This window comes from Ochlerotatus camptorhynchus, unplaced genomic scaffold, assembly GCF_037179485.1.
Source record: "Ochlerotatus camptorhynchus isolate MF236.1 unplaced genomic scaffold, CSIRO-AGI_Acam_v1.1 ptg000103l, whole genome shotgun sequence".
NCBI classification, from domain to species: domain Eukaryota; kingdom Metazoa; phylum Arthropoda; class Insecta; order Diptera; family Culicidae; genus Ochlerotatus; species Ochlerotatus camptorhynchus.
This window is the reverse complement of record NW_027040593.1, coordinates 521,817-534,343: the sequence shown is the minus strand read 5'-3', so window position 1 is coordinate 534,343 and position 12,527 is coordinate 521,817. Positions and strand designations below refer to the sequence as shown.

The following is a 12,527-nucleotide window of genomic DNA, read 5'->3' as shown; positions in this document are numbered from 1 at the left end:
CAGCTCTCTAAATCACATGTCAAACGGAAGAACAACGATGGCAACCCCGCAGGCTACGGACATTGACTCTATCTCTCTCTCTCGGAAATTAACCACAACTTCGTCACCTTTCTTACTGTTACAAAAATCGACACAGAACTCTGAGATCCTTAAACTATGTAGCAAACACTATGTAATTTATTTATTTTCTCTCTCCGGGACCCCCTTCCCTTCAAAGAGACGAACCAGCTAAAGGCTGAAAGTCTCTATAATAAAGCAAAAAAAATTAGAACTATGAACAGGAATGAGCACAAGCTTACCTTAATTCAGATGCATTGAGTTTTAGACATTCGATCCCAATCAACCAAACGAATAGAAGGAACAAAAAGTCATCATGCATAAACTAACCACTCCACCGCCAGCATATTTAAGCCGAAAATCATTAATTTATTTACATAACATTTTACAACCAAGTTAGAGGGTATTTTTTAATCTCTAGCGCCAATTCCCACCGTAGATGGCTAACCGCTGCCGTACCAGTGCGTAGTCCATGCCGTGCCGTTTGCGGAGATGTTTCACCAGTCCCTTCTTCTGCTCGAACACCTTATCCGAGCAGAACGGGCACTTCCAATCCTGAGACGAAACCGGCGGAATGAACGACGGTTCCGGTTCCTTCGATTTCTTTTGCTTCACTTCCGCCGTTGGAACAATTTTCCTACTACCATTGGCTCGTTGCTCCTGCTTCTGCGTATCCAAACTGTTCCGCTTCGGTTCCACCTTGGGAGATTTCGATGGCGGTGGAGCTTCCTTCGCAACCGGATCCGGTTTGGTGTCCGATTTCCGCTTCGGCGGCTTCGCCTTCTGCGGTGTGTCCGATTTTTTATTTCCTGTTTCGGAACTTCTGGTCAGCCGTGCCACCGCAGGCTCCTCTTTGGACTGCTTATTCTTCGCGTCGTTCTTCACTTCCGGCTGTTTCCGATCGGGCTTGGTAGGCGGGCGACTTTCCGAGGCTTTCTCTTCGGCAACATTCGATCGCCGAGTGCTGCGAACCGGAGGTTCTTTGGGTTTTTCTTGAGGCACCTTGCCAGATTCAACTTTCGGAGAGTCCGGGTCCGGTTTGATGGTGATGATCTTCGGCATCGGAAATCCGACGGAGTCCTGGAATTTGAGGGGAACCTTTCGAACGCGGGATGATCGCGGTGAAGGCGGTGGAGCGGAGCTAGGGGCCGGTGGTGCTGGCGGGGTTTCAGTTTGTTTTGGTTTTGGAGGTTTGGAGATAGATGGAGCTGGCGGGGTTTCAGTTTGCTTTGGTTTTGGAGGTGCTTTGGGGGCAGGTGGGGTTTCAGTTTGTTTTGGTTTTGGAGGTGGTTTGGAGGCAGATGGTGCTGGTAAGGTTTCAGTTTGTTTTGATTTTGGAGGTGGTTTGGAGGCAGATGGTGCTGGTAGGGTTTCAGTTTGTTTTGGTTTTGGAGGTGGCTTGGGGACAGGTGAGGGAGCGGAAAGTTTTACCGGAAGCTTCGCTGCTTGAATGATCGGTTTGTTTGGAGTTGGATCTCGTGGACTTTCAGGGACACTGTTTTCCTTCTGTTTCGGTTGCGGAGTGGCCGGGGTGTTCGTGGGCTTCGGGACCGGTGATGCGGCGGTAGGTTTGACCGGGAGTTTCATTTCCTGAAGAACTTGTGGTTTTTCGGATGGTTGTTTGCGTTCGTCCGGGTTCGATATGGGCACTACTACTGCAGGTTTAGGACTTTCCACGGGTTTAGAGCTTCCCGAAGGGGTTGGTGATTTGTGATGTTTTCTAGACCCGGAAAACAATGTAGTCATAGTTCCGGGGAATTTCACTGCTCGTACCAGTGATTTGGGAAACATTCGACCAATGGATTCCTTCGGGGTACCTTTTTCAAGAACTGGCTTCCAAACACGGTGCGGAAAACGACCGCTCGTTATGCCTCTCGTTAAGGTGCTAATAGGTTTGAGAGAATATTTCTGATTAGCAAGCGCTCTAGCGGTGGCCGATGGAAGCAGTTTCACTGCCTGTAGGACACTCGGAGGATTCAGTTTTCTCTGCTCTGGGCTTGCCATAAGTTGGTGTAAGGGTTTGGCTCTGATGGTATTCATAGGAGAAGGAATCTTCGGTGGTTGCTGCTCCTCAATAGGTTCTTCCTTTTTGACGGTCACATCTTCCGATTTGCCCTCAGCGTTGGTTGCGTTGTGACTTGTACTGGGTACTTGCAGTTCTGCGTCTTGGTTGGAATCCGTCGTTTCCGCTTGAACACGGATCAGTGTCACAGGAACGATTCGACCGTTCAGCTGAACTCCTTCCGGTGTGGAACTACTTTCCGATCCTGCGGGTGGTTTCTCCCCGTCTTCGGCGCTCGCCAGTGGGTCATCCGAGGTTGGAGTCTCGGCAGCAGGTCTTCGATACGGAACCGGATAGAGCGTGTCTTGCATCCTTTGCGCACGCAACGGTTGGTTTCGTTCGATGGTCTGCTGACGCCGTTGGTATCGTTCGACGTTTTCGACGCGCTGAACCTCTAGTAGGGGATCTTCTCGACGCCGCGCTGGAGATACGGAGATAACCGTTCGAACCGGTGTCACCTTCTGTGCCGGTCGGGTTGGAATGATTTCTGTGGTCTTCGTCCGGACGGAGGTCGTCTGCGTGCCGAACGATGGGGACCGGGTTGGAGTGCTGCTCATCGAGGGTAGCGGAATTCCTCGAAGGGATTGATCATTCAGCTGGACCAGTTTGCGAAATTTGACAAACTCTTGTACACTGGTGTAGCATCCGGTGCAGATCGAAGACGGAAAGTCTCTTTCAACGCAGATCTAAAAATGGAGAAATATTGTTGAGGGTCATACATATTTTGTTTCAAAGGGCAGTTATGGCTTCCTGGAAGATCTAGATACATTAAGAGAATTTCTCAGAAGTTATCGGAACTTCTGGAAAATTTTCAGAATTTATAGGAAGTTCTTGCAATTTCTTGGAAGTTACGAGAACTTTCCAGGAATGTTGAGAATTACACAGAAGTTCCGTGGACTTGGAGATTCCTGTGGAAATGTCCGAGAACATCAGGGACATCCAAGGAACTCTTTAAGTGTTAAAATACGACCAAAATTAAAAAAAACAAAAAAATTAAAATGAGTTTTCTAGAGAGCTTTGAATACTTCTGCATGGGAAGTTCCGAGAACTTTGTCAGTTCTTAAAAGGAAGCTGTATTTGGCAAAATGCTAACCTGCAGTTTCGAAATCATTCTGAAGTTCTCGAAACTCCCCTAAAGGCTCGCCTTAAGCTCCCTAAAATTCTTAGACCTTGAAGTATTTTAAATTTCAATGAAGTTTTCGGCATTTCCTTGAATGTCTTGAAACTATAGAGAAGCCTATAGTTCTCGGGACTTTTCTGAAAATTTCAGAACGACCCAGAAGATTTCGGGACTTCATTGAAGTTCTCGGAGCTTCCCCGCATTTCCGTAAAATTTTCTGAACATTTCGTATTTGAAAGTTTTTCTAGAACCGTAAGTCGTCATATTGGATTTCAAAATTGATTCATACTACGATTTTCGACCTCTAAACGACCTCTAAGTTATCAAAAATATCCAGAATTTAAAAAACTGAATATTGTCATCTCGAACTTCAGAAAACGGGATGTCGCCATTTTTTAAGAATAGAAAAGCATCTACCATAGATTATCGGCCTCTGCATATTGGAGAATATTTGAAAGTTTTACACAAACCGGAAGTCGCCATCTTGGATTCCAGAATGGCATCAAACATCGATGTTTGGCCCTCTACATGTCGTCCCCGTTTCGAAAATATAGTGAGGAATCCTTATTACCGGATGGTTTTTTAATCCATTTAAAAATAGCACATGCGGTCAGTATTCTTACTGTCAAAGGTCAAGCATCTAGGAATCCGGATGAAGTAATACGGGCAAAACAACCATTCGGATGTAAGGGTTCCCGACTGTACTCATATCGTTGGGTATTGACAGTTTTTCACAACCAGAAGTCGCCATCTTGGACCTCAAAATGGCGTCACACAACAATTTCCGCCCTTTACTCGTCGTCCCCGTTCCAAAAATACCCATATTGTAGGGTATTTGACAGTTTTTAACAAACCTGAAGTCACCATTCTGGATTCCAGGATGGTGTCAAACATCGATTTCCGGCCTCTACACGTCAATTTCATTCCGAAAATATCCATATTGTTGGCTATTTAACATTTTTTCACAAACCGAAAGTCACCAGCTTGAATTTTAAAATGGCGTCAAACATAGATTTTTTGCCTCTTCAAATCGTCCCCGTTCCATAAATATTGATGCCGTTCGGTATTTGACAACCACAAAGCGGAAGTTGCCATTTTGAAGATTTGACAGTTATCTTGGATTTTAGAAAACTGAAAGTCGCCATCTTGGATTCAAAAATTGCGACAAACATCGATGGCCGATATTGTTGTGAATTCGACGGTTTTCCACAAACCAGAAGTCGTAATATTGGATTCTAGAAAACCAGAAGTCGCCATATAGGATTCCAAAATAGCATCAAACATCGATTTCCGGCCTCTACACGTCGTCGCCGTTCTGTAAATATCGATATTGTTAAATAGATACCTAGTTGATAGTCTGACAGCTTTGTAGAACGTTTCAAAGCTCTTTTCTATCGGTCCTCAAAAGTTATAAAGCATTTTTGAGTTACGTCTTTCACTTATCGAAACGTTGAAGTTTCATGATTGCAGTCATGAAGTCTTAAAAAAATTCGACAGAACTTTAATGGCATCTTCGATTTGCAGTTGGAAATCTTTTAACCCTCCGTTACTCGCGCTGTTGTACTTTGTACAACACACATGAGTTTTCCATTGCCATTTTGTTGCTGAGCTATCAATCGATCTGAAACCATCGAGTATTCCTCAAAAAACTTGTTTTGATCGAAACAAGCTAAACTTTGATTACAGTCAACACCTAAAAAAGGCGAATAATAGGGAAAATGTAAATGGAAACCGCGTAAACTGTGACCAACAGTTTGTACAACAAGGAATATATCGAGATCCTGACCAGATAGAAAGTTACTGTCTCCGACAAAGTTGTTCTGGAGATCATAGCCTTGTCGCTGGTTGACATTAGTTCAGAATTTTGTCACTACGTAGCGCTAGATTGTACATGTGGAATTCTCGCATGTGATATATCTCGAGATCCTGACCAGATAGAAAGTTACTGTCTTTCACAAAGTTTTTCAGGAGGTCAAAGCCTATTACTTGGTGCTCAATAGTTCAGAATTTGTTCACTATGCGACGCTAGTATACACGAGAAATTCTCAAATAAAATATCTCGAGTTCCCAACCAGATAGAAAGGTACTTCTAGCATATGATATATCTCGAGATCCTGATCAGATAAAAAATTACTGTCTAGGACAAAGTTGTTCAGGAGGTCAAGGTCTTTTGGCTGGTGGACAGTAGTTCAGAATTTTCCCACTTCATGGTGCTAGTATACATGTAAAATTCTCTGATCAGAATCTCGAGATATTTTACATGCGAGAATTTTGCGTGTATACTAACGCCACGTAGTGTAAAAATTCTGAACTATTGTGCACCAGGAAATAGGCATTGACCTCATGAACAACTTTTTCGAAGACAGTAATTTTCTACCTGTGCAGAATCTCGAGGGCTACAAAATGGTGAGTTGACAACCTGGAAGGAGCGGAAAACCTAGCCCTGGTCCTCACAAGTTCCTACTTCACGCCTCCTTGAGTCATATGATAACAAAAGACTACCAGCTGAAACATGGACACAGCTGGTTGGCGTAGCCTGGGCAATGTTGCCAGTCCGGCAATAGCAAAGTGAAGAGGTGCGACGCGAACACTGGCGCGGTAACCATAGTACGGTGATAGAGGAAATGCTTCACCAAACCTGAGCGTCTGCTTACCATGGAGGTGCGGCTCAAAACGGCGTCTGTTCTCCATGTTAGGAGCGGCTGATCACCGTCCTAGTGCCAGCGTGGGACTCTAAACAGAGCTGTGCACGATGGTCCCCCGGCGAGACAGGGGGTTGGGGCAGGCCCAACAAGCCGCCCTGGAAAAAAAAAACAAAGTTGCAAATATCGAAGAAAGAAATACGGATCGGAACAATCGGCACAGACCTACGCGACGAAATAAGGACTACGAGTTGAAACTCGGAACATGAAACTGCAAATCGCTCGGCTTCCCGGGTTGCGATAGGTTAATCTATGACGAACTTCAACCACGCAACTTCGAAGTCGTAGCACTACAGGAACTTTGCTGGACGGGACAAAAGGTATGGAAAAGCGGGCATCGAGCGGCTACTTTCTACCAGAGCTGTGGCACCACCAACGAGCTGGGAACCGGCTTTGTAGTGCTGGGTAAGATGCGCCAACGCGTGATTGGTTGGCAGCCGATCAACGCGAGGATGTGCAAGTTGAGGATTAAGGGCCGTTTCTTCAACTACAGCATCATCAACGTGCACTGCCCACACGAAGGGAGACCCGACGACGAGAAAGAAGCGTTCTATGCGCAGCTGGAGCAGGTGTACGATGGCTGTTCGCAACGGGACGTCAAAATCGTCATCGGCGACATGAACGCTCAGGTAGGACGGGAGGCAATGTATAGACCGGCAATCGGGCCAAACAGCCTGCATGCCGTATAGAACGACAACGGCCAACGATGCGTGAACTTTGCAGCCTCCCGGGGTATGGTAGTTCGAAGTACCTTTTTCCCCCGCAAGGATATCCACAAAGCCACCTGGAGATCACCTGACCAACACACAGAAAACCAAATCGATCACGTTCTAATCGACGGGAAATTCTTCTCCGACATTATCACAAAACTCTCGACGGTGCAAAACACACGTCGAAGTCAAACGCCACGACCCAACATTGAGCAACTACGGGACACCGGAGTTGCCCAGGACTACGCGCAGCAGCTAGAAGTTGCACTACCCACGGAAGAGCAGCTTGGCGCAGCTTCTCTTGAAGATGGCTGAAGGGACATCCGTTCAGCCATAGGTAGTACTGCTGCAGCGGCACTAGGTACTGCAATCCCGGACCGAAGAAATGACTGGTTTGACGGCGAATGCAAACTGTTAGTAGAGGAGAAGAATGCAGCACGGGCGAGAATGCTGCAACACCGCACGAGATTGAATGTGGAGCGATACAGACAAGCGCGGAACAGACAAAACTCGGTTTTCCGAAGGAAGAAGCGTCAGCAGGAAGACCGAGATCGCGAGGCGATGGAAAATCTGTACCGCGTAAACGACACACGGAAGTTCTACGAGAAGCTAAATAGTTCGCGCAAAGGCTACGTGCCGCAAGCCGATATGTGCAAGGACTTGGACGGTAACCTTCTCACGAACGAGTGTGAGGTGATTGAGAGGTGGAAGCAGTACTATGACGAGCACCTCAACGGTGAAGCAGCAGAAAACGAAGGTGGCACGGCAACAGACCTTGGAGCACGCGCAGAAGACGACAGGCTACCGGCCCCTGATCTTCAAGAAGTTGAGGAGGAGATCGGTCGGCTGAAGAACAACAAAGCAACTGGTGTAGATCAACTACCAAGTGAGCTATTGAAATACGGTGGTGAAGCACTGGCTAGAGCGCTGCACTGGGTAATTGCCAAGATTTGGGAGGAGGAGATATTACCGGAGGAGTGGATGGAAGGTGTCGTATGCCCAATCTACAAAAAAGGCGACAAGTTGGATTGCTGCAACTACCGCGCGATCACACTGCAGAGCGCCGCCTACAAGGTACTCTCCCAAATTCTATGCCGCCGTCTGTCACCATATGCAAGAGAGTTCGTGGGGCAATACCAGGCGGGATTCATGGGTGCCCGCGCTACCACGGACCAAATTTTCGCGATTCGGCAGGTTCTGCAGAAATGCCGCGAATACAACGTGCCCACACATTTGTTCATCGATTTCAAATCCGCATACGACACAATCGATCGAGATCAGCTATGGCAGATTATGCACGAGTACGGATTTCCGGATAAACTGACGCGATTGGTCAAGGCGACGATGGATCGAGTGATGTGCGTTGTTCGAGTATCGGGGACACTCTCGAGTCCCTTTGAATCTCGAAGGGGGTTACGGCAGGGTGATGGACTTTCGTGTCTGCTGTTCAACATCGCGTTAGAAGGTGTGATCAGAAGAGCTGGGATAGACACGAGTGGCACGATATTCAGGAAGTCCATCCAGCTCCTTGGTTTCGCCGATGACATTGACATTATGGCACGGAACTTTGAGATGATGGCGGAAACGTACATCAGACTGAAGGCTGAAGCTAGACGGATTGGACTTGCCATCAACGCATCAAAGACAAAATACATGAAAGCAAGAGGTTCTAGGGAAGACAATGTTAGCCTCCCACCCCGAGTTCAGATTGACGGTGACGAAATCGAGGTGGTCGATGAGTTCGTGTATTTGGGCTCACTGGTAACCGCCAAAAATGATACCAGCAGAGAAATTCAAAGACGCATTATGGCAGGGAATCGTGCCTACTTTGGACTCCGGAGGACGCTCCGGTCGAATAAAATTCACCACCGCACGAAGTTGACTGTCTACAAGACACTGATTAGACCGGTGGTCCTTTACGGCCACGAGACCTGGACTATGCTCGTGGAGGACCAACGCGCCCTTGGTGTTTTCGAACGGAAGGTGTTGCGTACCATCTACGGTGGAGTGCAGATGGATGACGGAACGTGGAGGAGGCGAATGAACCACGAATTGCACCAGCTGCTGGGAGAGCCATCCATCGTCCACATTTCAAAAATTGGGCGACTACGGTGGGCTGGGCACGTCGTAAGAATGCCACACGACGACCCAGTGAAAATGGTTCTAGAAAGCGACCCGAAAGGAACAAGAAGAAGAGGCGCGCAGCGGGCAAGGTAGATCGACCAAGTAGGAGGCGACCTGCGAACCCTTCGCAGACTACGAGGCTGACGAAGTGTGGCCATGGATCGAGTAGAGTGGAGACGACTTCTTCGGACAGCAGAGGACAACAAGGCCTTAGCCTGATTGGTAAGGTAAGGTAAGAATCTCGAGTTTAGCCTACGCGAGAATTGTACACGTTTACTAGCGCCATGTGGTGAGAAAATCCTAGGCTACTGTCCACCAGCCAAAAAGTCTTGACCCCCTGAACAAGTTTGCCAAAAACAGTAACTTTCTATCTGCTCAGGATCTCGAGCTATTGTATATGCGAGAAATGCATGTGTATACTAGCACCGAGTAGTGAGAAAATTCTGAACAACTGTCCACCAACGAAAAGATCTTGACTTCCTGAACAACTTTGCCAAAGACATTTACTCTCTATCTGGTCAGGATCTAGTGATCTATCACATGCGAGAACTTAACATGTATACGAGCACTACCTAGGCAGAAGATTCTGAACTACTGTTAACCAGCAAAAAGCCTATGATCTCCTGAACAGCTTTGCCTAAGACAGTAACTTTCTATCTGCTCAGGATCTCGAGCTATTGAGAGAAAATTGCACGTATATACTAGCACCACGTAGTGAGAATTTTTTGAACCACTCCATCAACGGAAAGATCTTGACTTCCTTTGCCAAAGACAGTAACTTTTTATATGGTAAGGATCTAGTAATTTTTTATATTTGCGAGAATTTTACATGTATACTAACGCCGCGAAGTGAGAAAACTCTGAACTACTGTCCACTAAAGAAAAGGCTTTGACCTTCTCAACAACTTTGCCGAAGACAGTAACTTTCTATCTGGTCAGGATCTCGAGATATTTTATAAGAATTTCACGTGTATACTAGCGCCGCGTATTGAGAAAATTTTGAACTATTGTGCACCAATAAATAGCCTTTGATCTCATCAACAACTTTGTTGACGACAGTAACTTTCTATCTGGTGATGATCTCGAGATATATCACATGCGATAATTTCACATGTATTCTAGCGCTACGTAGTGAGAAAATTCTGAACTACTCTCCACCAGCGAAAAGATCATGATCTCTAGAACAATTTTGCCCCAGAAAGTAACTTTCTATCTGGTCAGGATCTCGAGATTTTCCATGTTGTAACCTATTAAGTCAAATCCCACGTAGTACGGACACCGTTTAAGCGGTTTCCATTCGCATTTTCTCTATTATCCGCATTTTTGGGGGTTAACTGTGATATCAATTGGTAGCTCGGCTGCAAAGTGGCAATGGAAAACTCACACCTTTGTACAAAGTACAACGTGCGAGTACTCGTGTTACAAAAGTTGGCGCGAGTAACGGAGGGTTAAATATTTCCCGACCAAACTGTCATTTTGCGAAACGATTTGAGAAACGCTATTCGACCACTGGGTTTTGTAAAACAAAAATTAAAGGACTTAATTGAACATTTTAATAATCTGGAGTTATTTTGATCAACCAGCAATCTTGGGGGAGGGACTGAGGGACGCATTTTTTTTTAGCATTTGAGCAGTTCCACTTTAAAGGGCTTCCCTTTCCGACGAATTTCATGAAACTTCGCATAATTATTCGCTAGGGACTGTGAACCAGTGCCAGTGTGCCTTTTTTAAGTTAATAAATGCTACGACATTTTCCAAACTTGTTCAAAGTTTCAACTTGTACGAAGTTACCTGAATTTTTACAAAGTTCTTTGAATTTCCACGAAGTTATCTAAAGCTCTACGTAGTTTGTAGGATTTATATGAAGTTTCCTGTATTTCTACGAAGTTTGCTAAATTTCTACAAAGTTCAATGAATTTAAACAGAAACGTTTGATTTTGATGTCTACATCAGCATCGAAATCAAATGTATGCCTGATGTTAACATTACAAAACTGAGCTTCTACAAAACTAGCTGACATTGTTTCACATATGCTGCAGTTCTGATATTCTACACAATTCCCTGAACTTCTACGTTCTTCTAGTCCATCGAAATCAAATGATGTTACCATAACTTCTGTAAAAACTCAGCTTTGAAAATGTGAAATATTGAACACTACCAATTCAATTCCTAAAACGAAAACAAATAGCAAATCACACTACTCACCATCACTTCGGTGCATCCGAAAATCTGATCAATCAGATCCGGCTCGATCAGCGTTTGATCTCCGGTAAAGATTGGTTCCAAATCCTGGCGTTTGAAGCACAACCGACAGTACTGTAAACTCGGAGGGACCTTCCGCGGTCCCGCACTGGCAGTGGTGGCGGGGGCGGTGGAGTCGGTCTGTACGGCTTTGCAGTATCTCACTCGGGAGGGACTCGACACGTATGCCAAGTGTTGACTTTGCATCCTATGGGGATCTAACGGATGTCCACGCATCCCCAGAGGCGGGGGCATTGACGACCTTGCCGCATTTTGTCGTAGTTGGTCCGCTTCCGTCATACCCGCCGGCAGAGTCATTGGCCAGCGGTCTGTCAACGGTGGAAGGGCGGACATATTCAGCGGTGGCATATTAAGATGCGGCACAACCCCCTTTTTCACCAGCAACTGCCGCTTGTAGCCCGGAGGGGCTGAAATGAACTCCTGGAAATCTTTGAAATCATCCGGCACCTAAAAGTGTACACGCAGGGAAAAAAACGGGTTCAAAACAAATCAAAACATTCAAATAGTGGCAGCCATCTTGAATAGCGATACAGTTCGGCACAATGTATTATCGCATAGGGTGAACTTGCCTTAAAGTGACGCGAGCAACAGTAGCTTCGCTTTTTGTCGCGGGCGGCTTGCATCAATGTCAACCAAACGAAGCGCCGCTCTGGGTAGCTGTGGCCGGGGACGCACACAAACAGAATCTCTGGGTTGCGCAAACTGTTCGAATCACAGTTCCGGACATCGCAGATCTTCGGTCGGATGCGAACACCGACAGATGCTGCGGGGGTTGCAGCTGGCGGTGGCGATGGCGAAGGCAGTGCTTGTGCCGTTGGTGCAGCAGCTTGCGGTGGAGGCGATTCAGCCGCCGGCAGTGGTTCCATTTTGGTTTCATCGACGCTCATCCCTTGCTGTTTGGCCCTTTTTTGCTCACTTTACTGGGGGCGATGATGCGTTTTTGACACATCCGATCTGAAAAAATGCACCACTGAGACTGAGGTGGAGGAGCTACCGTGACTGACAGCTTGGTCACGAGTGGTGAATTGTGGTCGTCGAAGTGTGCGACAGTGGTGAGTTATTGTTGGGCGTTTGCCTCTGCAGTCTGGCTCAAGAGGCTGAAGAGGCGGGGGTGATGGGAGGGGGGAACCGTTTATGGAGTCACTAAATAATGCTCAGTGGTTTTGCTGGGGTGTCAATGTTTGTATGAAAACGGCATTTTGATGGGTTTGTTTTGGGTTAAAATGAGAAAACTCGCTTGATAATCATGGCTGACATTGTTCAAGACGATTAGCTCCGCAGAAATGTAATGTTCCGAACTCCGCTTTCACGACTTGTGGTGTTTGTTTCTGCCGAGCTGTTTATATCTTCGACAGATATTGTTATAGTACCGTTTCACTTCTTTAATCTAGTACGTCGTTTGCGGTACTGGATTAAAGGAGTACAACGATACTACAATCTAAAGAGACTTAATTGGGTAAAGAGGCTACATCTTATCCATTTGACAGGTC

General features: G+C 46.3%; 1 protein-coding gene across 1 annotated transcript; it reads right to left on the bottom strand.

Annotated features, from left to right (window-relative positions):
• Window positions 1–414: 414 nt before the first annotated feature.
• Window positions 415–11,996, bottom strand: LOC135699168 (nascent polypeptide-associated complex subunit alpha, muscle-specific form-like). Its single transcript, XM_065219395.1, has 3 exons — window positions 11,607–11,996; window positions 10,981–11,484; window positions 415–2,805 (listed from the first exon to the last, which is right to left on the bottom strand). Exons 1-3 carry the CDS (start codon window positions 11,922–11,924, stop codon window positions 475–477), a joined length of 3,153 nt encoding a protein of 1,050 aa, XP_065075467.1. The 5' UTR covers window positions 11,925–11,996; the 3' UTR covers window positions 415–474.
• Between the last annotated feature and the right edge of the window lie 531 nt (window positions 11,997–12,527).

What these genes read in the sequence shown, in the direction of transcription:
- LOC135699168 (XM_065219395.1), bottom strand. Translation starts at nt 11,924, where the DNA reads ATGAGCGTCGATGAAACCAAAATGGAACCACTGCCGGCGGCTGAATCG. An exon ending in GTTGCTCGCGTCACTTTAAG is followed by an intron (nt 11,485 to 11,606) that starts GCAAGTTCACCC and finishes GTACACTTTTAG; the next exon opens with GTGCCGGATGATTTCAAAGA. An exon ending in TCGGATGCACCGAAGTGATG is followed by an intron (nt 2,806 to 10,980) that starts GTGAGTAGTGTG and finishes CTCCATTTTTAG; the next exon opens with ATCTGCGTTGAAAGAGACTT.